The sequence below is a fragment of the Rhincodon typus genome, chromosome 5, assembly GCF_021869965.1.
Source record: "Rhincodon typus isolate 14 chromosome 5, sRhiTyp1.1, whole genome shotgun sequence".
NCBI classification, from domain to species: Eukaryota; Metazoa; Chordata; class Chondrichthyes; order Orectolobiformes; family Rhincodontidae; genus Rhincodon; species Rhincodon typus.
Window position 1 is genome coordinate 81,741,554 of NC_063336.1, and position 22,912 is coordinate 81,764,465.

A 22,912-nucleotide genomic window follows, 5' to 3' on the forward strand; every position below is an offset into this window, starting at 1 on the left:
ACCTGTTTGTTTCCTCTCCACCTATCCTCTCCTCTATCCCTCTTCTATCCGCCTCCCACTCTCTCCCTATTTATTTCAGAACCCCCTTCCCCTCCCCCATTTCCGAAGAAGGGTCTAGGCCCGAAACGTCAGCCTTTCTACTCCTATGATGCTGCTTGGCCTGCTGTGTTTAATCAGCCCTGCACCTTGTCTCGGATTCTCCAGCATCTGCAGTTCCTCCTATCTCTGATTCAATTTCTCTTGTTGCCCATCAGGTCTCTGTCTGGTGCTAAGTCATTCACCTGCAAATTACTGAATTCAACAGGAGCATATGTTCTTGTCTGACTTCGTGGAGAACCCTTTCTCCGTACAGTTTCAGATAGCTGAAACCTTTTTCCTTTTTAGACAGCAGGAATTGTGATTTTAGTTTTAAAAAACTAGAATCAACAAACAAATCTCACCACATCATATGTCAGAACATTGTCTAAAATCTGCACCTGCATCACACTATCTTGGCTGCAGTGAGGCAGTGGGAGTAAGAATTGGTAATGGTGGTCCAGCAAAAGGAGACCCCCACTCACCTGATGGGCCAAAAGTCCTCCTGCTCTGCTGTGAATTGATTTTAACGACATTGATTTAAGAGGTTATTTTTGTTTAAATCAGGTGCAGCTTGATCGTGCTGAGTGGGGCTCTGACTTGCCAAGCATCGAGAGTCACTTGGAAAATCACAAAAATGTCCACAGAGCAATTGAAGACTTTGAATCAAGCATCAAAGAAGCCAAAGCTGCTGAGGTAACTAACCTGGGAATCAGCAGACATTTTTGAATCACTTGCAGTGAACTGGACTTTGTCGTGTCTAATGTTGGTCCATTTCCTACAGGTGTTTTCATAGCTGTGTGGATTTTATCTGAATGAAGGATTATGGGACATAAAGTTGGGGAAAGAAGGCAGATCGGTGAAATTGGTTTAATTGGATAGCATGTTCAGAGGAGCATGGTGGCTGAATGGCATGCTTATGTGCAGCAACATTTTATGATGTGATTCTGTGGAATATGAGACTCTTCAGGTGGTTAAGAAATGTTATTGTTGCACCTTACTGTGCTCATCATTAAGTATTGTGCCACCTTAATGAAGCAAGAAGATCATTCCAAAATCTAGCTATTTATACAGCGCCTGGCCCCCATTTGGAAGCATAGTTTAATATTTTCATTTTGTTTTCTGGGTGGGAGCTTTTTGTCATTTTATTCACAGTTTGATTGATAATTATAATTTGACTTTGAGTTTGATTTATCATTGTCAAATGTGCCAAGATAAAGTGAAAAGTGTTGTTTTTGCATGCTATACAGGCAGATCGTACCATATAAAATGCATCAAGGTAGCAGAAAAAATACAATGTAACAAATGCAGAGAAGGTGCATCTCTCAGGAAGAATGTCAGGAAGTCTTTAACAGGTTGGGCCCTTTTTCTGTAGAAAAGAGGAAACTGATTGATGATCCAGTAGCAGTTATGTAAGGGTTTGACAGGGTGGAGGGACATAAAATGTTTCTGGTTGTGGTGGATTTAAACTGGGACAGTGATCAATATAACATCCTAACTAGTAAATCCAAGAAGGAAGTCAGCAGAAATTTGTGTCCAAACAATTCTGGTAAATTCCAAGTGGAATCTCCCTGTCACTTTACAGTTGAGGAGAATGGTGCAGATGCATTTGAAGGAAGCTGGATAAATATGTGAGGGATCAAGGAATGAGGGTGGGTTTGATTGATTAGGATGGGAGATATTTGTTGTGGGTAATAAACAACGGCATGGAGCAGTTGAGCCTGTCCCACACATTCTAGGTAATTCTGTTTTGCTTTCCACCTTTACCTCAGCTTGATGACTAACTCTTGTTTCTGAGCTCATGCACCTGCAGCCAAACAGAAGGTAGGGTCTGCAGATTGGTCTCCAGAGTCTGCTCTTCTGCTCGCTTTGGTGGAGGTGTGATTCTTCTAGGATTAGAGGGAGACCTCTAGAGGGTAAACCATTCAGCCTGTTATTTAAATAGGTCATGGCTGATCTGTGTCTTAACTCCATCCTCCTGTCTTGGGCCCATAACTTTTTAATGTCTAATGCCTTACAAAAACTGATCAAAAGGAGAAATTACTGAAGAAACTCAGCATGTTTGACAGCATTTGTAGAGAGAAAATAAAGTTAACGTTTCAAGTCCAGTGACCACTTCGAATTCTGAAGAACTTGGTTTTCTCTCTCCAGACCCTTAGTTTCTCCAGAAATCTCTATTTCTTTGCGTTTCAGATCTCCAGTATCTACAGTTTTTTGTTTTATTATTCATTATGAAACCTGATCAATTTCTGTTTTGTTATTTGACACCACCCTCTATGTGAAGAACTGCACCCTGTCATCCCTGAATGACAAGCTCTAATTCAAGATAATGTGCTCTTGTTCTGGACTCTCCAAACAGGAAGTAGTTTCTTTCTATCTAACTTATCAGTTCCTTTAATCACCCTAAACACCTCAATTAGATCATCTGTTCACATTCTGTATGCAGGAGAATACAAGCCCGGTCTTTATAATATTTTCTCATAATGTAAACATTTAGACCTGACATTATTCTGGGAGTAAATCTGCTTTCCCACTATACAGCACCAGTGTGAGTCGCAATGTCTGTAGGTGAGAGCAATTGCTTCAGATGCAGCTATACCTGTGATATAACAGTACCATTTCTATTCCACACCTCTTAAAATATAGACCAGCATTCTATTAGCCATTTCAGTTATATGTTCTACCTGTCCATCTAGTGACTGTGAGGATTTGGTCAGGGAATGATTTTGATTTGATTAGATTTGATTTTTTATTGTCACGTGTACTGAGACGCAGTGAAAAGTGTTGTTTTGCATGCTAACCAGACAAATTATACCTTACATAAGTACTTCAGGGTCATAGAACAGAATGCAGAATATGGTGTTACAGCTACAGAGAAACATCAACTCTAATTTACGAGAGGTCCATTCAAAAGTCTGATAACAGTAGGGCAGAAGCGGTTCTTGAATCTGTTGGTACATGTTTTCAAACTTTTGTATATTCTGCCCAAGGAAAAGAGATGGAAGAGAGTATAACCAGCGTGGGAGGGTCTTTGATTATGTTAGCTGCTTTCCTGAGGCAGTGCAAAGTGTAGACTGAACCAATGGAAGGAAGGCTAGTTTTTGTGATGCACTGGGCTGTGTTCACAACTCTGTAATTTCTTGCGGTCTTGGGCAGAGTAGTTACAATACCAAGCTGTGATACATCCAGATAGGATGCTTTCTATGGTGCATCTGTAAAAATTGTTAAGAGTCATTGTGAATGTACTGAGTTTTCTTAGCCTTCTGAGGAAGTCGAGGTGTTGGTGTGCTTTCTTGACTGAGTGAAATATAGTTTTCATTTGCTGAATTAAATCTCATTTGTTTTTCAGTTATAACATGAAGATGTTTTTGTTTAAATAGGGACAAATGAGCCCACCTCTATGTGAAAGCTATTCAGAGAAGTTGAGCACCCTAGAGAGTCAGTACATCAAGCTTTTGGTGAGATTTTGTGGTTACTTCCTTCTCCAAGCCTGTTGAGCTGTTATACTTGTATTCAGAATAACTCATTTTAATTGCACATTTAATTTTTCATTTTCTACTTTAAAAATCTGAAGGCTGCTTCCCAGGATCGAGCCTCTCACCTTGACGACCTGCAAACTTTTGTGACCAGAGCCACTAACGAGCTCATCTGGCTGAACGAGAAGGAGGAGGAGGAAGTTGCTTATGACTGGAGCGACAGGAACTCCAGCATGTTGAGAAAGAAAGAATATCATGCTGTATGTAACAGTTGTGGATTATGAGCTTGCAGTCATATTTGTGGCACATGCTACAAAAAAAGGTGGTAAAAATCCCTAATCAGTCTCATGTAAAAGTAATAGAAGATACTTGTCTTTTGTAATCTCAGGAGGTCACAACATACTTCATCACACATGTCCTAATATAGGAGATACAGCTGCCAGTTAACACAGAACAAAATCCCAAATACTGCAATTTGTTATTAATAGTGGGATAAACATTAGCCAGGACACTGGAAAGACCTCCTGTCAACATAATGTATGGACTTATTTTATGTTCACTTGCGAAGGCAGGTAGTACTTCAGTTTGATGTTCCTTTTGAAAGGTGACAGCCCTGACGTTCCAGTACTCCCTCTGGAGTCAAGACTTCACTCCACAATTTTGCTGTAAGAGTACTGCCTTCTGAATTGATAACTTCCAACACGTGAAAATAGAATTAGATAATTGGTTTACAATATCCGCTGTCATTCAGATGCTTAAGGGGAAGGGTTTTCCCTTCTGGCTTCAGTTTCTGGATACTTATTTTTTGTTTTCTTGCTGTTCCTGTTTGTGACAGGAATTGATGCGACAGCTCGAGGATAAGGACGTCCTCATGAGATCAGTGCAGGAGATGGCAGATCAGCTCCTCCTAAGTCGTCATCCTGCTCGATCCACCATCGAGGTAATCGTAACAACTTACTCCAGTGTGATCCGCTTGCAAGGTTCTAACTAGCCTGTTTGTTTTGCTGCTGTGCTGCATTATGGGTGAAACTTGGTAATGGTGCCTGTTTTAATCCCTTTCAGAGGTGAGACTGGAGTTCTCATGTTTTCTTTCCTCAGGCTTTTAAAGCAGCCATGCAAACACAGTGGAGTTGGATCCTACAGCTCTGCTACTGCGTTGAAAGACACCTGAAAGAAAACACAGCCTATTTTGAGGTATGTGTTCTATTCACATTGGTAGAAAACTCTTTGTAGAATGTTGTGTGTGGCCTCTCTTAATGACCTCATGCCTTTTCATTTCTTTTGCCACGTCTAGTTTTACAATGACGCCAAAGAATCCATGGATTACTTGAGGAACCTGCAGGAAACAATAAAGAGGAAGTACAGTTGTGACAAATCCAGCAGCCTAGTGAGACTGGAGGACCTGGTTCAGGATTCCATGGTAAAATTCAGACTGACGCAGGACAGCAGGTTTTAAAATATAGAAATGGGAATTAATGGCAGCAAAAGATTATCCCCAGCAGGTTTTTAAGTAGAATTTATGTGTAATGAAGGGTGCTTCAGAGTGAATGCATTAACAGCATAAACAACAAATATACCAATACGAGGTGGTCGCAGATGTTATTACAATTCTAAAAGGACTAGGTAAATACCGTCCATGACCAGTAGTTTCACCACCTTCAGAATGGAGGATCCAGAGGGCACAACCTGCATTCAGTCAGGATTAATTCAAAACTAATCTGCAGGTGAGTGTTTCATTGAGCAATTGGCTAATCTGTGGAACATGCTGCCAAGGGGAACAGGGTGAACCCATTAATGTGAATTAATTCAAGTGCAAACTAGATAGATTTCTTTCAGTAATTTAGTTGCAGAGTGTGAGTAATTTGAGATATGGCTGTGAGATCCAGGCTTGGGAGAATCAGGTCAGTTTGGACCAGTGGTTTGCAAATCTCTCTATCTCTGGATCCAGAGGTCTCTGCTCATATCTGGGTCTGTTGTAGACTCAGTGACGAAGATTGGTCACTGTGACTACAATAACTATATTATCACAGTATCAAGTGACTATTAGAATAGCAGAAAGTGAACCAGATGAAGAGCAGATTTCTTTGCCTAGCAATTCCTATGTTTCTGAAATAGTTCCTTGCTGATTTCAAGTGAGGGACAGGGCAACAGCAAATAATTGTAGACTTTTGCAGTGAAGTGAGAGCTTGTGTTTTAAATTGGCAAATAAGAGTTGGATCATTCTCTCGATTTGTCTGAGCCATTTTAAAATAATGGTTTATGAGCTTTATATATAGAATGCTGGTTAAACTGTAGGATCCTTTGGAGTACCTTGATTTCCCTGTTTAATGTGCTTCATAAATCTAATAAACAAGCTGCTCCAAAGTTCTTACATTAACTTTAAACCCTATTTCTTAAGTTTTGGTTGAGAGTGGTGAAGAAAGACACTAGTGCAACCCTGCAACTCCCTCTGCTTTTTGTGAAACACCCTTGCATGATAAACCATTTTGCTTCGGGGTTTCCCACATCTGCTTTCTATAACTGGACAATAAGGACTTCCTTTATGCTTGAAGTTTTGCTGTTCCCACTGCATGTAGAATTCATATTACAGCTACAGCTCGTGCAGCCTTGCCTCTCTGGTGCCTTTCTCTCACCTGATCTCTCATTAGAGAAAGCAAATAATTCCAATAGATGAGGAGACTGAAGACGAAATGTGTGAAGGAAACTGCATTCATGTCATGTAGTTGCATGTATTCCCATGCACTGAGCTTGTTACTAGTCTAGTTTTTGTCACAAGGCATGATGGACAGTCTATCTGTTCAATCGTGCAGTGCTGGTGACCCTCTTTTTTTGTACAAAGCCTAGAAAAAGCACTTAACCAATGTTTGCACTGTAAAGTATATGCTGTAAGAACTGGCACAGGCAATTGTGTAAGGTGTTCATTGGAGTTGAATTGGGTTATTTTTGTGAAAGGTCCAACTTGTTTGAAGAACATTCTACTCTTTTTAATGTATTTTAGGATGAGAAGGAACAACTCCTCCAGTACAGGAGTAACGTAGCAGGCCTCATGAGTCGGGCAAAGAGCATCGTGCAACTCAAACCCAGGAATCCCGAAAATCCCATAAGGATCTCCATCCCCATCAAAGCCATCTGTGACTACAAACAAATTGAGGTTTGAAATCAAGTACCCAGTGAGCTGTTCATTTTTAAATTTAGAAGCCATAAGTATAAGAAAGCCACCAATAAAGTCAATGGGATTTTCAGGAGAAACCTCTTTCTCCATAAAATGGTGAACTAGATAAACACGAGAAATAAAGGAATCAGAGGTTATAGTGATGAGGCTAGGTGAAGCGGGATGGGAGGAGCTCATGAAGAAAAAGCAGCAGCATGGGCCAGCTGGACTGAATGGCTCATTTCTGTTACAGCACAGAAATATCATTATTAAAATGGCTATTAGGAATAGATAGCATAGTGCAGGGGCCATGGTGTTAAATTGGTAATCTCACTAATTCCAGACATGAAGCTGAGTTCCGTAAATCTGCTAACTAAAATGGCTTGACTGCTGGAAGAACCCCTTATCTGTTTCTGACCTTTTATTTTCTTTTTTTTAAACCATATGCCTTTAATCTCTAACCAGTGTCCTGAAACATCTTTGGGGATTTATTCTTTGTTTGCGATGAACAGTCAGGAAATATCTATCGCTGTTCATGAACTTCTAATAAATTGAGAATAATTTAAAATCTTTCCCCAAGGTTTTTGAGAGTTATTGATTGAATGACATTATGATTTTAAAAATACAATAGTTACATTGAATTTATAGATAATGTTACCCATCTTTTCATGTACAGAGCAAAACCAGACAGGAGTTCTCAGTTTCTGGGAAGGAATTTCAAGATTAAAAACCTGTTTAGTCTTGTACTGAGTAAAACAAAACATCCTTTTGGAAATCTCAAACCTGTAATTTGGTTTGTAAGCTTTCATTGGGTTGTGATTAAAATACAATAGATACACTTGTGAATTGACTTAGACAAACAAAAACTAATTGAATATGCTGTCAAGTCTAGGCTTTCATGATCTACCTTAAATACTGAGAGTTGCTGGGATCAAATGACCTACAACAATCTCGCCTCTTTTTGTTTGCCGTAAATTACAGCAATTATTACACAGCAGTACAGTTTATTTTTGCACTGACAGAATACAACACCAAGTTGCAATGTGTTACAAGAGGGTATAACTATCAGGGATAAATGAACAGGTTGGGGCACTTTGCAGAAGAGAAGGCTTGGGGTGATATGATCGAGGTCTTCAAAGTTATAGGGGATTCGATTTGCTCGATGTGAAGGTGTTTCGACTGTAGGGGTGGCCAAACCACTGTAAACCTAAAACAGCCACTAGTAAATCCAAGGAAGTAATTCAGGAGAAACCCTTTTATCAAGAGAGTGTTGAGAATGTGTAAACTCTCAACCGCATCTCATAAAGATACATTTAAGATTAAGTCCATGAAATAGAAAGGAATAAAAGATTACATTGAAGGTGTAAGATTAGATTGTGTGGAAGGAAGCATCATCAATGTGATTCAATTGAGTTGAATTGCCTGTTTCTGTGCTGTTCTTTAGTGAATCGTACAGCACAGGAGGAGGCCATTTAGCCCATTCCACTTATGCTGGCTCTTTGAAAGAGCTTGGTTCTACTCCACTGCCCTCTTCTCATAGCCTTGTATGTTTTACCTTACAATTATTTATTTAATACATTTTGAAAGTTACTATTGAATTTGCTTTGTTACTCTCTGATATCCTTTGAAAGGATGTTTTTTATTTATTTTGATTTCTACGCCAGGAGCATTTTTTTATGCAGGGTTCCCACCTCTGCAGGGGCCTGATAGACAATTCAGCACAAAAATCATAGTCACTTTAAAAGGATACTTTTTCTTTCCCCCATTTACTTTTGTACAGTTTTGCTTATTAATTATCAAAACATTGGACATGGGGCAATAGGCTATTTTATCAACAGTCCAGAATTGTCCAATCATGTAATGAAAACTGCTTTCTGATTGGCTGGAAAGGATCTGGGAGAGGGGCAATTGTGATGAAACCACAAGATGTTGGCACGATCTGATGCTGCCAAACGCTCTCAACACACCGTGACCCATTTACCACTTCTGCGCTTGCTGATTTACATTAGCTCAGTTTCAAAACTACCAACTTTTTTTTTGCAAAATCCATTATGGCATCACTTTCTCTGATGTCCTTCAGCACCACAACTCACTGAGATCCCTGCAACCTCAAATTCTACACTCCTGAACTTTCTCAAATTTTTTACATGTTCCACAATTGGTGGCCATGCCATTACTACCCAGAGCCAAGCTCTGAAATTCGTTGCCTATACCACTCAGCTCTGCTACACCTCTTCAAGACATGTCTTAAAGCCTTACGTCCACGACTAAGTTTTAGATCACTTGTCCAAATATCCCCCGATGTTGCTCAGAATCAAATTTTGTTTGATAATGCTTTTGTGCAGCATCTTGGGACATGTTTATTACGAGTTGTAAGTTGCAATGTAGATACCAGTTGTTGATTTTAGCAACATGGATTTGTGAGAGGAGATGGTGTTAAAATCTCTGCACCAATTTCTTTCTTTTAACAGATAACGATCTACAAAGATGATGAATGTGTACTGGAGAACAACTCACACCGAGCCAAGTGGAAGGTTATCAGTCCTACAGGCAATGAGGCCATGGTTCCTTCAGTTTGCTTTTCAGTTCCTCCACCAAACAAAGAAGCCATTGAGATGGCCAGCAGGTAATAAGGAGGCATGTGTCTGCCTCTACTTTTATATGGCTGCATATAATGACTGTTCAATTCACAGCCAGACGGAAGATGATTGGAAAATCAATTACTCCTGGAGCCTGAATTGATGCAAATGACACAAAGTGTAACCATCCTCAACTGAGTCTTTTGTTGTGGAAATAGTCCTCCGTTCAATAAGAGACCTTACTCTGGTCTTGATCAAAAGTTCTGTTTGGGCAGGTTGTAGATATGCTTTTCAAATAGTCTGCTTTAAATAGAATTTGTCTGCTGTAAATCCTCCTGCAAGTGCCACTGTGCCACAAGGGTGATCAATTTTCAGGGCTTAAAAAATAGGGGACAGTTTACATGGAGGGCTGTGCATGGAGATCTGCAGAGTGGGGAATGCTAACTAGACTGCGGGTGTGTACCAGCTGCTGCATTAAGGAGCCACCCTCTGCTGACTCAGGCCTGCTGCTGGCTGGATTTACCCCTACTCCACACCCCAGGGCTCAATCTGAAATCTTGAGCAACCTCAGGGCTGTGCAGTTAGTTTATTACACACTTGCTTGGGACTTCCAGGCTCCTGTCAACAACTTCCCTTAGACCAGAGGCTTTTGCCTTGTCTTCTGCAATTTAAGTGAGAATTCCTTGAGTCCCAGCTGAGCCTATGCTTCAGCGCTTGTCTCCCATGCTTGGCTTCAGTCAAACTCCAGGTAGATGTATGTTGAGGTCGCTGATGCGCCCAGACAATAAATACCAAAGCTTGAAGAGGTATTCGAATATGCTGGGAGGAAATGCTCTAGGACATGGAACAATTAGGTTTTTTTAAAAAACAGCATGGGATGATCCCATCAAATACAGAGCGGTTGATCACCCTGACCACCTCCCACCCATTGGCTGACACACATTTTAGTTCCATGAAGTGAGCAACCTTGATGAAGAACCAAGTCATTTTGCTGGAGGACAGCATCAAAGTGAAGGAATATGATGTAGAATCAGAAGATGATCTGGTGGGGCTGAGTTTGGCTCGCAGGTATATTCAAATCAACCTGTTCAGAGATGTTATGACATACCTCTGGAGGAAGTGGGACTGGAACCTGGACCTCCTGGCTAAGGAATAGGGACAGTGTGCCACAAGAGTCATGTGCATTTGAGCTGTATAAGTATGTAGACCATTAGGGGAGGGGGTGACACATATGGGCATTTTTGACAACTTAAATAAGCATTAGGCAGGCAGAATTTGTTTTCAAAATGAGGTAGTTATTCATATTAAAATGAACCCATATATCTCCTGCTGCCAATATGAAGGGGCCTGTCCGATCAGCATGATTAAAAATATCTCCGTTTAGATGGCTAAGCTGCTGAGTAGTTGCAGGTGTTTTGGTTCTTAAACATAAACTGCAATTGGCATTCGAGTTTAAGGCAGAATTAGAGTTAGAGCTGCAGCCTACACAATATCCACCTGCTTTATTGGGAAAAAATCCTAAAGAGGTGAATAGTAAATTGTCTTTGTGGAGTCTGAAGCAGTAGGAATGAACTCCCATGAGTACCACTGCTCCACCTTATCCCAGCCTCCCCAAAAGTAAACAAAGGCTAACCATCATATCTGTACTTGTTGGTAAAGGCAGCTTGCTACTTTATTTAAACAGCTTCAGTAAAATACTCAAGCCCTCCCCATATTTCTAACTGTAATTGATCTGCCACTGCAACTGATATAGGATTCTGCCTCCAGTAGGGTATTTGTATCTGATGAAGCAATACTTGCATTAGCATCCACATTGTAAGAGCTAGACATGAATACCATAGTACTGAAAGATTCAATAGATGTTTATTGCACCTATTGATGGTATATATAAATACAGGTAATATTGAGCTATTTGGTTACAAACACTAGCTTATTTCATTTAGCATGTCATGCTTCAAGTACCCCGGTTAATTTAGAGTCTGACACCTTAATGCTATCAGATCATACGCTATGATATGATGATGATAAAACCATAAGAAATAGGAACAAGATTAGGCTTTTCAACCCCTCAAGCTTGCTTCTGCCATTCAGTAAGATCATGGCTGATCTGATACTCCTCACATCCACTTTCCTGCCTATTCCCTGATTACAGCTTTGATTCTCCTACTGATCAAGAATCTATCTATCTCAGCCTTAAATATACACAAGGACTCTGCCCCCACAGCTTTCTGTGGCAAGGAGTTCTAAAGACTCAATCTTCTGAAAGAAGAAATTCCTCCTTATCTCAGCCTTTATTCTGAGACTACGCCCTCTGGTCCTAGACTCTCCCATGAGGGGAAACATCCTCTCTGCATTTACCATGTGAAGCCCCTTAAGAATCCTATATGTTTCAATGAGATCATCTTTCATTCTTCCAAATTTCAATGAATGGAGTCCCAAGCATGTTTAATCTTTGTACATTAGACCGTCACTCCATACAAGGCATCATCCTAGTGAACCTTCTGTGAACTGCCTCCAATGAAATGATATGTTTCCTTAAATAAAGAGACCAAAACTGCTTGCAGTACTCCAGATGTGGTCTCATTAGCATTTTGTACATTAAGACTTCCTGATTCTTATACCCAACACTCTTGAAATAAGGGCCAACGTTCCATTAGCCTTCCTGATCATCAGCTGCATCTATGTGCTAGCTTTCTGTGTTTCATGCACAACTACCCCAAGTCCCTCTGTCTTGCAGCTTTCTGCAGTTTTTCTCCATTTAAATAACACCGTTCTTTTGTTCTCCCTTCCAAAATGAACAACTTCACATTTTCCCACATTGTACTTCATTTGCCAAATATCTCTCTGTAAACGATTTGTATCCTTCTCAGAACCCGCCTTTCCCCCTATTTTTGTGTCTTCTGCAAATTTGGCTACAGTATATTTGCTTCTTTCCTCCAACTTGGTAATATATATTACTGCCAGCACTGCAGTCCCAGCACTGATATCTGTGGAACCCCAATGGTTACAGGTTGCCAACCTAAAAAAGAACCCCTTATCCCCACTCGCTATTTCCTACCATTAGGAATTCTCTAACCATGCCAAAATGCTACGTCCAACACCATGGGCCCTTATCTTATAACGTAACCTTTTGTGAGGTACCTTGTCGAATGCCTTCTGGAAATCCAAATACAACACATCTACTGGTTCTCTTCTATCCAATCTGGTTGACATTTCCTCAGAATCTCTAATGAATTAGTCAGACTTGATTTCCCTTTCATGAAGCAATGCTGACTCTGCTTGGTTGGATTATGATTTTTCAAATGTGCTGCTATTACTTCCGAAATAATTAATTCCAATATTTTTCCAACAATGTTAGGCTAATATGCCTATAGTTATCTGCTTTTTGCCTACCGTTCTTTTTGAATAGGGGTGTCACTTTGGTAGTTTTCCAGTCCACTGATACTTTTCCAGAATCCAAGGTCTGTTGGAAAATTTACAACCAATTCATCTGTCTCTATAGCTACCACTTTTAGGATTCCAGGATACAAGCTGCCAGGAAACTTATCTGCCTTTAGCCCCATTAATTTATGTAATATTATTTCTCTAGTGATGGTGATGGTACTTAATTCCTCTCCATATTCTTTAATATTAATGGGATTTTGAAGTATCTTTCACCATAAAGACTGATGCAAAATATCTGTTTAATTCCTTTGCCATTTCATTGTTTCCCAAAACTATCTCACCAGATTCATTATCTACGGGGCGTACGTCCACTTTGACACTTGTCTTCCTTTTTATATATTTAAAGACGCTCTTATTGTCAGTTTTTATATTCCTTGCTAGTTTGCCCTCATAGTTTGTCTTCTCTCTATTATCTTTCTTGTCCTCCTTTACTGGATTCTGAATTTATTCCATGCCTTGGGGCTATCCTGACTTTCACCTCCTTAATCTGCTTTTTCTTTCAACTTAATACTTTCCTTAACTTGCTTGGTTAGCCATGGTTGGCTTATCCTGCTCTTAGAATATTTCTTCCTTACTGGAATGTATTTTTGCGGAGAGTCATGAATTGCCTCCTTAAATATCTGCCACTGCTTGCTTAATGTCTTTCCTGCTAATCTATCCACCCAGACAACAAGGTGCAGGGCTGGATGAACACAGCAGGCCAAGCAGCATCATAGGAGCAGAGAGGCTGACGTTTCGGGCCTAGACCCTTCATCAGAAAAGCCATCTGCAGTTCCTACTATCTCTGATTCAAATCTATCCACCCAGTTCACTTTAGCTAACTCTATGCTTGTTTCAATTTAATTCCTTTTATTTAAATTAAACACAGTTGTACCAACCCAGGTTTCTCACTCTGAAACTAAATATTAAATTCTATCATGTTACGATCACTACTTCCCAGGGCATCATTTACTATTTATTAAACCTGCTTCATTATCCATTGCCATGATCTCGTGAGCATGTCTCCCAAAGGTGTACTGAGAGATATAACATAAGTAATTAGTGCAGTTCTCTCAGTCTTTCAAATTATACAACTTTTATTGATTATCTTTTCACATTTTGTGGTCAAGTTATGCCACTGCCAATTTCTCCCTCCAGTAATTTAACATAAATATCTAATAAAACTAGCTAGCTTATGAGGACCATTGACCTTCTCCATGAGTGTTTTGACACATCTAGGTCTTCTGCAAAGTACTAATTTTACAGACGTTTTGTTCATTGTCCAGAAAGTAAAAGAAAAATAAAACCCTTTGTTTGTTGTTTCTTCATTCTCCAAACTGCTAGGTTTGATTTTGGGTGTACTGGCTTTTGTAGACTTCCTATCTCTCAGAAGCCTTGTCTGCCTTCTCAGTAGAATATAGGTGGTCCCTTGGTACAACTTCAAGGAGGAACAGAGCAGTTTTCCCCAGTTCCTTAGCCAATGTTTACGCCTGCTCCAATATCATTAAAAATGGTCATCTAGACATTAATCCTGTTGCTGTTTGTACATTCATGGCTGCCATATTTCTTAAATTGCAACAGTAATCACACTTGCAAACTATTTCATAAGCCATGCAATAGTTTAGGACATTCCTGGAAATAATGGAGGCTCTAGCAATAGAAGTGCAAAAACCTGCTGAAAGGTTTATATGGGTAAAGTAGGTCCCCTTGTGGTCAGACTGACGACTGACCAAACTCTCCAATGAACTCACTCACCATTTCAGATAGTAACAGATAGGAGCAGGAGAAAACATTAATGCCCTACTGAAGCTGTTTCATCATTCAGTTCAATCTTTGGCTGAGCTTGGGCTTCAACTTCACTTTTCCTTCCATTCGCTCTATCCATGAATTCCCTGAGAAACTAATAATCTGTCCTTGTCAGCCTTAAATATATTCAATGAATGAGCATCCACAATTCTCTGGGGTAGCGAATTCCAAAACTTCACAACACTCTGAGTGAAGAAATTTCTCCTAATCCTAGTTCTAAATGATTATCCACTTATTCTTAAATTGTGTCCCCTTGTTCTAGATTCCCCAGCCAGGGGCAAAAAAAGACATTTCCGTACCAGCCTCAGCTGCTTCATAATTTTGAATATTTCAGTGAAATCACCTCTCATTGTTTAAAAGTCCAGAGAGTTTAGGTCCAGTGAATTCTACCTCTCATTATGCGACAAACCCTTTGTCCAAGGGACCAATGCAGAATTTTTGCTGTACGACCCCCATTGTAGGTATACCTACCTTTAAATATGGACATGAAAACTGCATACCATGTGTGATCTCATCTACGTACTGTACAATTATGGCAAGATTCTTTTATTATCGTGCTTGAGTTCTGTTGCAATAAAGGCAATGTGCCTTCCTAATTGCTTGCTGTATCTGCAAGGTAACCCAGTTCCTTGTATGAGTGCAATCGACTCTTTCTGAAAATTGTCATTTAATTCTGTTTTTTTCTGTTCTTATGACCAAAGTGAATAATATCACACTGCCCAAAATTTTACCTCATCTACCACCATATTGTCCACTCAACTTGTCTATGCCTCTTTACAAATGCTTTGTGTCCTATTTGCAGCTTGCATTCCCACCTAGATTGTATTGTCAGCAAAGTTAGACACATGGCTCGTTTTCTTTTTGTCTGAGTTATGAATATAGATTGTAATTGGCGGAGGAAGCAGCACTGATCACTATAATGTTCCACTAGTCACAGCCTGTTCCTTTGAAAATGCCCCATTTATCCCTACTGTCCACTTTCTGCCCATAAACCAATTCTTATCGTTAATGAAATATCAGCCCAACTCCATGAGCCCTTATCATGCATATTAACCCTTGTGAGGCACATAACCAAATGCATTTTGGAAATCCAAGCACACTATATCTATTGGCTCCCCTACTAATTACATCCTTAAACAAAAAAACTTGACTAACTTTGTCAAACAAATATTTCCATTTTGTAATACCAGTTAATTGTTTTTCTAAGAACTCCTTTCCACTTTGTTGTGTTAATTTGTTACTTACAGTTGTTTTATGTGTCCTTAAAACTAGCCCTGGGTCATACAGTAATGCATTTTGTCTCCTTTTGGGCTCCGAGTTATGTTTTTAGATTAGATTTGATGGGATGAATGTGATTGCTCGTCATTGGCTGTAGGAGCATCACAGGAGTTAATTCTGACAGTTTCAGCCCATCACATGGTGTGCGTTAAAATAGTAAAACTGCCTGTTAAACAGAGTAAAAACAAACCTAGCAATTATATAATATTTTGTCAACTCTTTCAAAAGCTGCTTAAAGTACTACAAATACTAGTCTGCAAATGTGCATCATGGCATTTTGGTACCCCTTTAGCATCTGCAATCCTTAATATAAAATATAATAAGTAGTACATAATAAATATGAAGGATCAGTTAATCCGCTGGCATTCCTGCAATTATGTAGTGATGCGTGCAAGATGAAAAGCTTTGATAGTGTGTCTTTTTTTTTCTGCTAAACTGTAGTTCTGAGCTATCAAGTGGTGATTTTATCTTTAGAATATTTCTATCCATAGGATTTCATTCTCAGAACTACCATTCCAAACTAGCTATACCTGGTTTAGAAAGTGCTACCCGTATAAATATTGGCCAGATCAGTCTGTGATGCCAACATAAACAAAGCAGAAACAGAACTGGAGCCATTAGAACAAACTTTGGTTACAAAATTCCATCTACAGGTTGCACTCCTGGATGATTGTACTGAATTGGAAAATAGTTCAAGAGGGATTGCAGGAACCATTAAGAAGGCTCACAATTAAATCTGAAGAAGTAGATGTTGTATCAAGCAGAGTTATACTTGACATGATTCAGTAATACGCTGATGCTTTGACTTGGAACTGACCATGGAAGTGGTCTGTTTCCCCTGAGTTGGTATCTTTAACCACAATGAGCTGAGTGCTTTTTGTTTCAAAACAGCAAAATAAGTGAAATACCCACCTTTTTTTCTTCCCTTTCTCAGAATTGAACAGCTGTATCAAAATGTTCTGGCACTCTGGCACCAGACACACATAAATATGAAGAGTGTTGTATCCTGGCATTATCTCATGAATGAAATTTCAACTATTCGTGCTTGGAATGTTTCCTCAGTAAGTAGTTCTTTTGTTTGCAGAAAGGATGATGTTAATTCTGTCTATTCTGAGATTAATTTCTCTTAATTGGGATGCTTCATTACATATCTAAGATGGGGATTGGGAAGAGAACTCCTGAAGGTGGGAACAGAAGTAGGCCATTCACCCCTCTAGTCCAGTCCTCCATTCAGGACACGTCTGATCCGTATCTTAACTTTTAATTTTCCCCCTCCACCCCGCCTACATTTTTGGGTAGAAACCAAAATGAAGTCTGTCTACAATCTGTTCTTCATTACATACTTGGTCTTCTATTCTCATTCTGTATTCCTCCATCTGTGCACACTCCTCCATCCTGATTTCTCAAAACCTCAGCATTGGCAGCCACACCTTCAGTTGTCTAACTCCTTGGGCCTGAAATTCCCTTTCTTGTCTCTCTTTCTTTCAGCGCCTCATTAAAACCTACCATTCTAACCGCACTTTCAATCACCTGTCCTGGTGATTACGTTTTGACTGTACTGTTGCGAAATGCTGTGGGGTGGTTTACCATGTTGTATAATTGCAGGTTGTTCACTTGCATTGGTCTGCCTAGTCTGGTCGTTTTTGACCCTCACTGGCTACACGATGAACATTTTTGCCATGCTAGCTATCACCATGGTCAGGAATGCAATTAATTCCTTGATTAACAGCTGCAAGGAAACTGATCCTCTCTGTGGATCATTCTGAAATTTCAAGAATGCATTTTAAGTAGAAGTGACTGAGCCCTACAAATTTCCATTTGAGATTTGATGTATTGAATAGCAAAATAATTAGAAAATTATGTTGATGGGAATTCATGAAGACGTATGCGAGGAGGCTCATGGGGAGCATAGACTTGTTGGGCTGAATGACCTATTCATGTTGTGAATACCATGTAACTATGATGGTCTGGCTTACTGTACTTGATGTGTTTAGGTAAGTTCTGGACATTTTAATCCTCAAGGAATTCACACCAAGTATTCCCTTTGCGCAGATAAAGACCATGCTCCCTGGGGAACATCAGCAGGTGCTAAGCAGTCTTCAGGAACACCTCAGGGACTTCTTGGAAGATAGTCAGGAATCAGAAGTCTTCTCAGTCACTGACGGCAACCAGCTTGAGAGAGAAGTCAAGTTCTGCAAACAGTATTATGAAGATCTCCTCAAATCGGCTGAAAGAGGTAATGGGGCTGCGTGGGGCCAGTGAAAATGTGAACTGTATTTGTTTCATTGAAATGGATTACAGGCAGGTATTGATGAGATTCTTTCTTGTAGGAATTTCTATCTGAGGTTCAGTTACATCTAATTGTAAATAGCTGTTCCCACTCCTCACAACGTGAGAATATTGGAAAACATGGGTAAAGCAGTAAGCATATATCTGTGTTTCTCCTCTCCCCTGCTGCCCTCCTCACCTCACTGCGTCAATGAGCAGCTTTATCTCTCAGTGTCCTTCTGCAAATCATTTTCTTGCTGATAGCAGATTTAGTGGCTGAAGGAGACTCGTTCCACCGAGTAACACTGCTATGGGTCAAATGCAGAGTAGGGAATTCCGTGGAGTTTTCCCATCAAATCTTCACAATGTGTGGGGAAACTCTGGACAAATGGGTCCACTGGCCACTTACTGTGTTTCTGCTGAAGCGAGCATGGGAGAAAATGGGGGAAAGTCACACAGAAATTCAAGGCAAAGAGGTAAACTTAGGCAGTTCTCCTCATATAAACTATTTGAATCACTGGTCAGGGAAAAGCAGCTAGGTCTCAATCCTGCCCTCCCCACACCTTGTAATGGCTGAAGAATTATGACCATGCACCTTTTAAAACCCCAATACACATCTCCACCTGCAACAATGTTCATATCCTGGGAGAGAAACTAAAAGAGGCGGGATCCAGTTGTTGTGTGAACTCCAAGTGGTGGAATCGAGTCCAGCTGATCACATGGGCCAGATGGTGTCTGTGAAGATGATTGTCTTTCTATGATATGATTTTTGCCCTATTCTAAAACCAGCTCCCTGTTGGGTGTAAGCAAACAGAAATAGATTCCAGAGGCAAATTATACTTAGAAATCACATTTTTTGATTTGATTTTGTCCATGAAAGTGGTTCACAGTTGCAAGATGTTTGAATACACAACTCACTTGCCTCAACGGATGCAGCATCAATAACACTTGACAAGTTTGACACCACCCAAAGTCAAAGCGGCCCGCTTCATTGATATCCCATCCACCACTTTCAACATTAACTTCCTTCACCACTGTGTACCATTTGTGTACCAGTTGTGTACCATTTACAAGTTGCACTGCAGAAACTCACCCAGGGACTTTAGACCGCGTCTTCCAAACATGCAGTTTCTTAGCACCTCAAAGGATAAGGGCAGTACCATCTGCAACTTCTCCTCCACACCATACATTATCCTGACTTGCAATCATTTCATCACCATTCATTTCCTGTTGCTGAAACTCCCAAAATTCTCAAAATCCTGAAACTGTGTCCCAAATGGTGCTGTGGAAATACACCACATGGACTGCAGCAGTTCAAGAAGGCAGCTTACCACCACCTCTCAAGCGCAATTAGATATGGATAATAAATTCTTGGCCCAGCTAGTGACACCCAATCTCATGATTGAATAAGTATTAAAGAGATTACCTTGATGACACGGACATTTGTTTTGAAACTCGGCTGTAATGTTTTCATGAAGAGGGAATAAATAAGAAAAATATAACTTGCAAGAATAGTGATTGAGGTGAATGTTATAAATGGGTTTGAGCAATTGAATTTGTTGTGGAGAATAAAGGGTTTGAAGGATAAGGTAAAAACAGGTTTGGGTTTTCACAAGAATTAGAGGAGCTTGTGAGTCTGTTGGCCCTACCCTTTTTGCAAGAGCTAGTATGTTTAAACAATTTGACCTCTTCCTATTAAACCAGAGGAGCAAGAGGAATCCGCTTGCAATCGGTTCATCTCAGAGTTACGCAATATTCGACTTCGTGTGGAGAATTGTGAGAAGCGCCTGATACGTGAAATCCGCACACCGCTGGAACGAGATGATCTACAGGAGAGTGTGCAAAGAATCACCGAGCAAGAGGTCAGTTCTGGAAAACCCTACCCAGTTTGCTGTATTTTCCATCTTGTCCCCTCAAAGTACTTTGTTAATGTTTTGCTAAATGTTAAAATTGCTGTTCAAGGTAAATTTGCTCCAAACTTGCATTGGAACACTGTGAGAACATTTTTTTAAAAAAGGGTTAATTCCCAGGAGTGGGTGTCAGTGGCATTAGTAGTCAATTTTGTCTTTGGCCAAGGGGATGAGATCAGTTGAGGGAAGAGGGATGATCATTCCTGAAGGAGTGAAACCTTGGTGTGAAACTGGGGTCACATACTTGCCCAGGCTGGATGAAGACATTAGTGAAGCAGTTGAGTTTTTGTGATGGTCTATATGATCACTTTTCACCGATACTAGCATTTTACTTAAATAGTTTTTCTTTCTAGTCAAATGAATTCCAATTCTCAAACCACACAACAGGATTTGTACTTATGTTCTCTGCATTATTAACCTAACAATATAACTGTTGCACACCCATGTTGAATGCATGTGAATCTTTCTCTCACCAGAAACTGAAGAGTGAGCTGGAGGAGCTCATTGTGGATTTGGAGAAAGTGACTGAAAAGTGTGACAAATTCTTTGGACAAGCATCTTCATCTTCAGCCGCAACCCTACGTACAGAGCTGAATGTGGTGCTGCAGAATCTCAATCAAGTGTACTCGCTGTCCTCCATTTATTTGGATAAGTAAGGATTCAGTCCTTATTAATGATTCTTCCTCAGTGAACAAGAATGCAGTGGTTTCATATGTACATTTTGGTTAGAAATACAATGAATATATGAAACTTTTAAATTGTAGAAGTTGATTGCAGATGTACTTATTTTTGCAAGTATCATGACATGTACCTGTTAAGAAAAAGAATTAGTACAACGGTGAGCTCTTTATCCAGCTTAAAGAGAAACTCCTTTATCTCTGGAACAGAAAAGAGCAAACATTCAATCCCAGAGGTATAGCAGTTTCTCTGACACTGTGTTTGCTGGTCATAGGAGTTTTCATTCTCCAAACTACATTTCTGTCACAACACTTGTTGCTGCTTCAAACTGACTTATGTGTCCTTTTTTTTTGAAGTTGTAAACAGACTTGGTGCACAGAAGGCTGTCTGTCCTTGGTTTGTAATTTGTGAGTGACAGGTTTTTGTACATTAGAATTTAAGGAGGTGGGCCTAATTGATTCTCGGGTTGAATGAATGCAAGCTCAGAGACAGACATAAATGGTTTTGTTTTATGTGTTAGTGGGTTGTAGGCAGGCAGACAGAATGATAGAGTGGATGTATGTCACTGCTACAAATTCAAATCACTGATACTAAGGAGGAGGGGTAACACGTCAGTTCATACTCTGTTTACCAGCGAAGCACAATAAATGGTTCTGTGTGTTCTGAAAGGAATAGCAATGAGTTCTCTGTCCATTTGAATAACATTTTGTCTGTATCTGTAGAAGTACTCCAAAAAACATTGATTAGTTTACATTCACCAAAAAGCAACATTTACTACTTCAGTAGCAAATTGACCATGCCAGCGTTGTCAAATCACCAAAAACAAAATTTTCCGGAGGGATTCCAACTACAATGCTTATTTCGAACTTATGCTTATATGGTTCTCCCTTTCTTTAAAAAAAAACTAGAATTTCTATATTACTATTTCATGACTCCAGAATGTACCAAAGTACTTTGTAGTCTTTTTGAAGTATAATTGCTGTTGTAATGGCTAAATATGCACTTAGCAAGCTGCCACAAACCACAAAAGGAGAACGATTGATTTTTAGTCACATTAGTTAAAGGATAGCCTTTTTGGCTGGAACATTGTAAGGACCTGCCCCGCTTTTCTTCAGACTGGTACTACCAGATCATTTGTGCCTCCCTAGGAGCAAATGGGAGTTAGAACCAACTTTGTTTCCGTTCTCTGGAGTGGGGCTTGAACCCAACATCTTCTAAATCTTGTGGTGTAAGTGTTACCAGCATGGTCATTTTTCACAATGGTCATAGCTGAAATCTACCCTCAGTACTGGTGGACAGCTGTTTTTGCAGGATGTAGTGGGGCTATGGAGTTTTGGGGACAAGAATTCAGGGAGAATTCCATAAACTATGATCATTTTGAAAGCAAAATTTTAAAAAAGGGATATTGAAATGCTGTCATAGTTCATGGATATAATCCTTGTTTCCAACTACAGGTTGAAGACTGTCAATTTGATTGTTAAAAATAGCCAAGAAGCAGAGGCTCTTGTTAAACAGTATGAAACCAAATTGGGTGAGGAAGATGCAGTACCACCTGACACTGAGGCAATTCAAGCTCTCCAAAATACATTGAAGGTAATGAAGATTTTCCTTTGTTATTCTCAATATTTGGAAAGGCAGCACAGAATTAAACACATTTACAGCATTTGGCTCAAATAGTTGTTGCTGGTATTGATTCTGTATGCAAACCTCTTCCCAACTCCCTTCACCTACTCTTGTCACCATACAGTGGCACGGTGGTTCAGTGGTTAGCAATTCTGCTTGACAGCGCCAGGGACCTGGTTCAGTTCCAATCTTGGGCGACTATTTGTGTGGAGTTTGCCCATGTCTGCGTGGGTTTTCTCCAGATGCTCTGGTTTCCTCCCATAGTCCAAAGAGGCGCACGTTAGATGGATTGGCCGTGCTAAATTTATCCCATAGTATGTCCAAGGGTGTGCAGGCTAGGTGAGTTAGCTATGGTTAATGCAGGCTTACAGATATAGGGTGGAGAGTGGGATACTCTTTGGAGTGTTGTTGCAGACTTGGTGGGCCGAATGGCCTGTATCTGCACTGTAGCGATTCTGTGATTCATATCCGTGTATTCATTTCTACCCTTATACTTCTGGTTTCCCACTAAATGCGTCTGTACATCTTACTCGATCACTCCATGCAATAGTGAGTCCTCATTCTCAGCATGAACTGGGTAAAGAAGTTGCCGTGAATTTCTAATTGCATTTATGTTCTCCTTATGACCCCTAGATTTGGCTTCCC

General features: G+C 40.0%; 1 protein-coding gene across 5 annotated transcripts in view; it reads left to right on the forward strand.

Moving 5' to 3' along the window:
- The window catches only part of dst (dystonin), a 536,191-nt gene that overhangs the window by 232,731 nt on the left and 280,548 nt on the right, over positions 1–22,912 (forward strand). For all 5 annotated transcript variants that reach the window (XM_048596444.1, XM_048596445.1, XM_048596443.1 and 2 more), the window contains 13 exons: positions 643–771; positions 3,456–3,533; positions 3,650–3,811; positions 4,387–4,491; positions 4,650–4,745; positions 4,846–4,971; positions 6,550–6,702; positions 9,174–9,328; positions 16,723–16,849; positions 17,841–18,024; positions 19,761–19,918; positions 20,443–20,618; positions 22,099–22,237. In XM_048596444.1, coding sequence (XP_048452401.1) covers positions 643–771; positions 3,456–3,533; positions 3,650–3,811; positions 4,387–4,491; positions 4,650–4,745; positions 4,846–4,971; positions 6,550–6,702; positions 9,174–9,328; positions 16,723–16,849; positions 17,841–18,024; positions 19,761–19,918; positions 20,443–20,618; positions 22,099–22,237 — 1,788 coding nt within the window. The remainder of the gene's footprint in view (positions 1–642; positions 772–3,455; positions 3,534–3,649; positions 3,812–4,386; positions 4,492–4,649; positions 4,746–4,845; positions 4,972–6,549; positions 6,703–9,173; positions 9,329–16,722; positions 16,850–17,840; positions 18,025–19,760; positions 19,919–20,442; positions 20,619–22,098; positions 22,238–22,912) is intronic.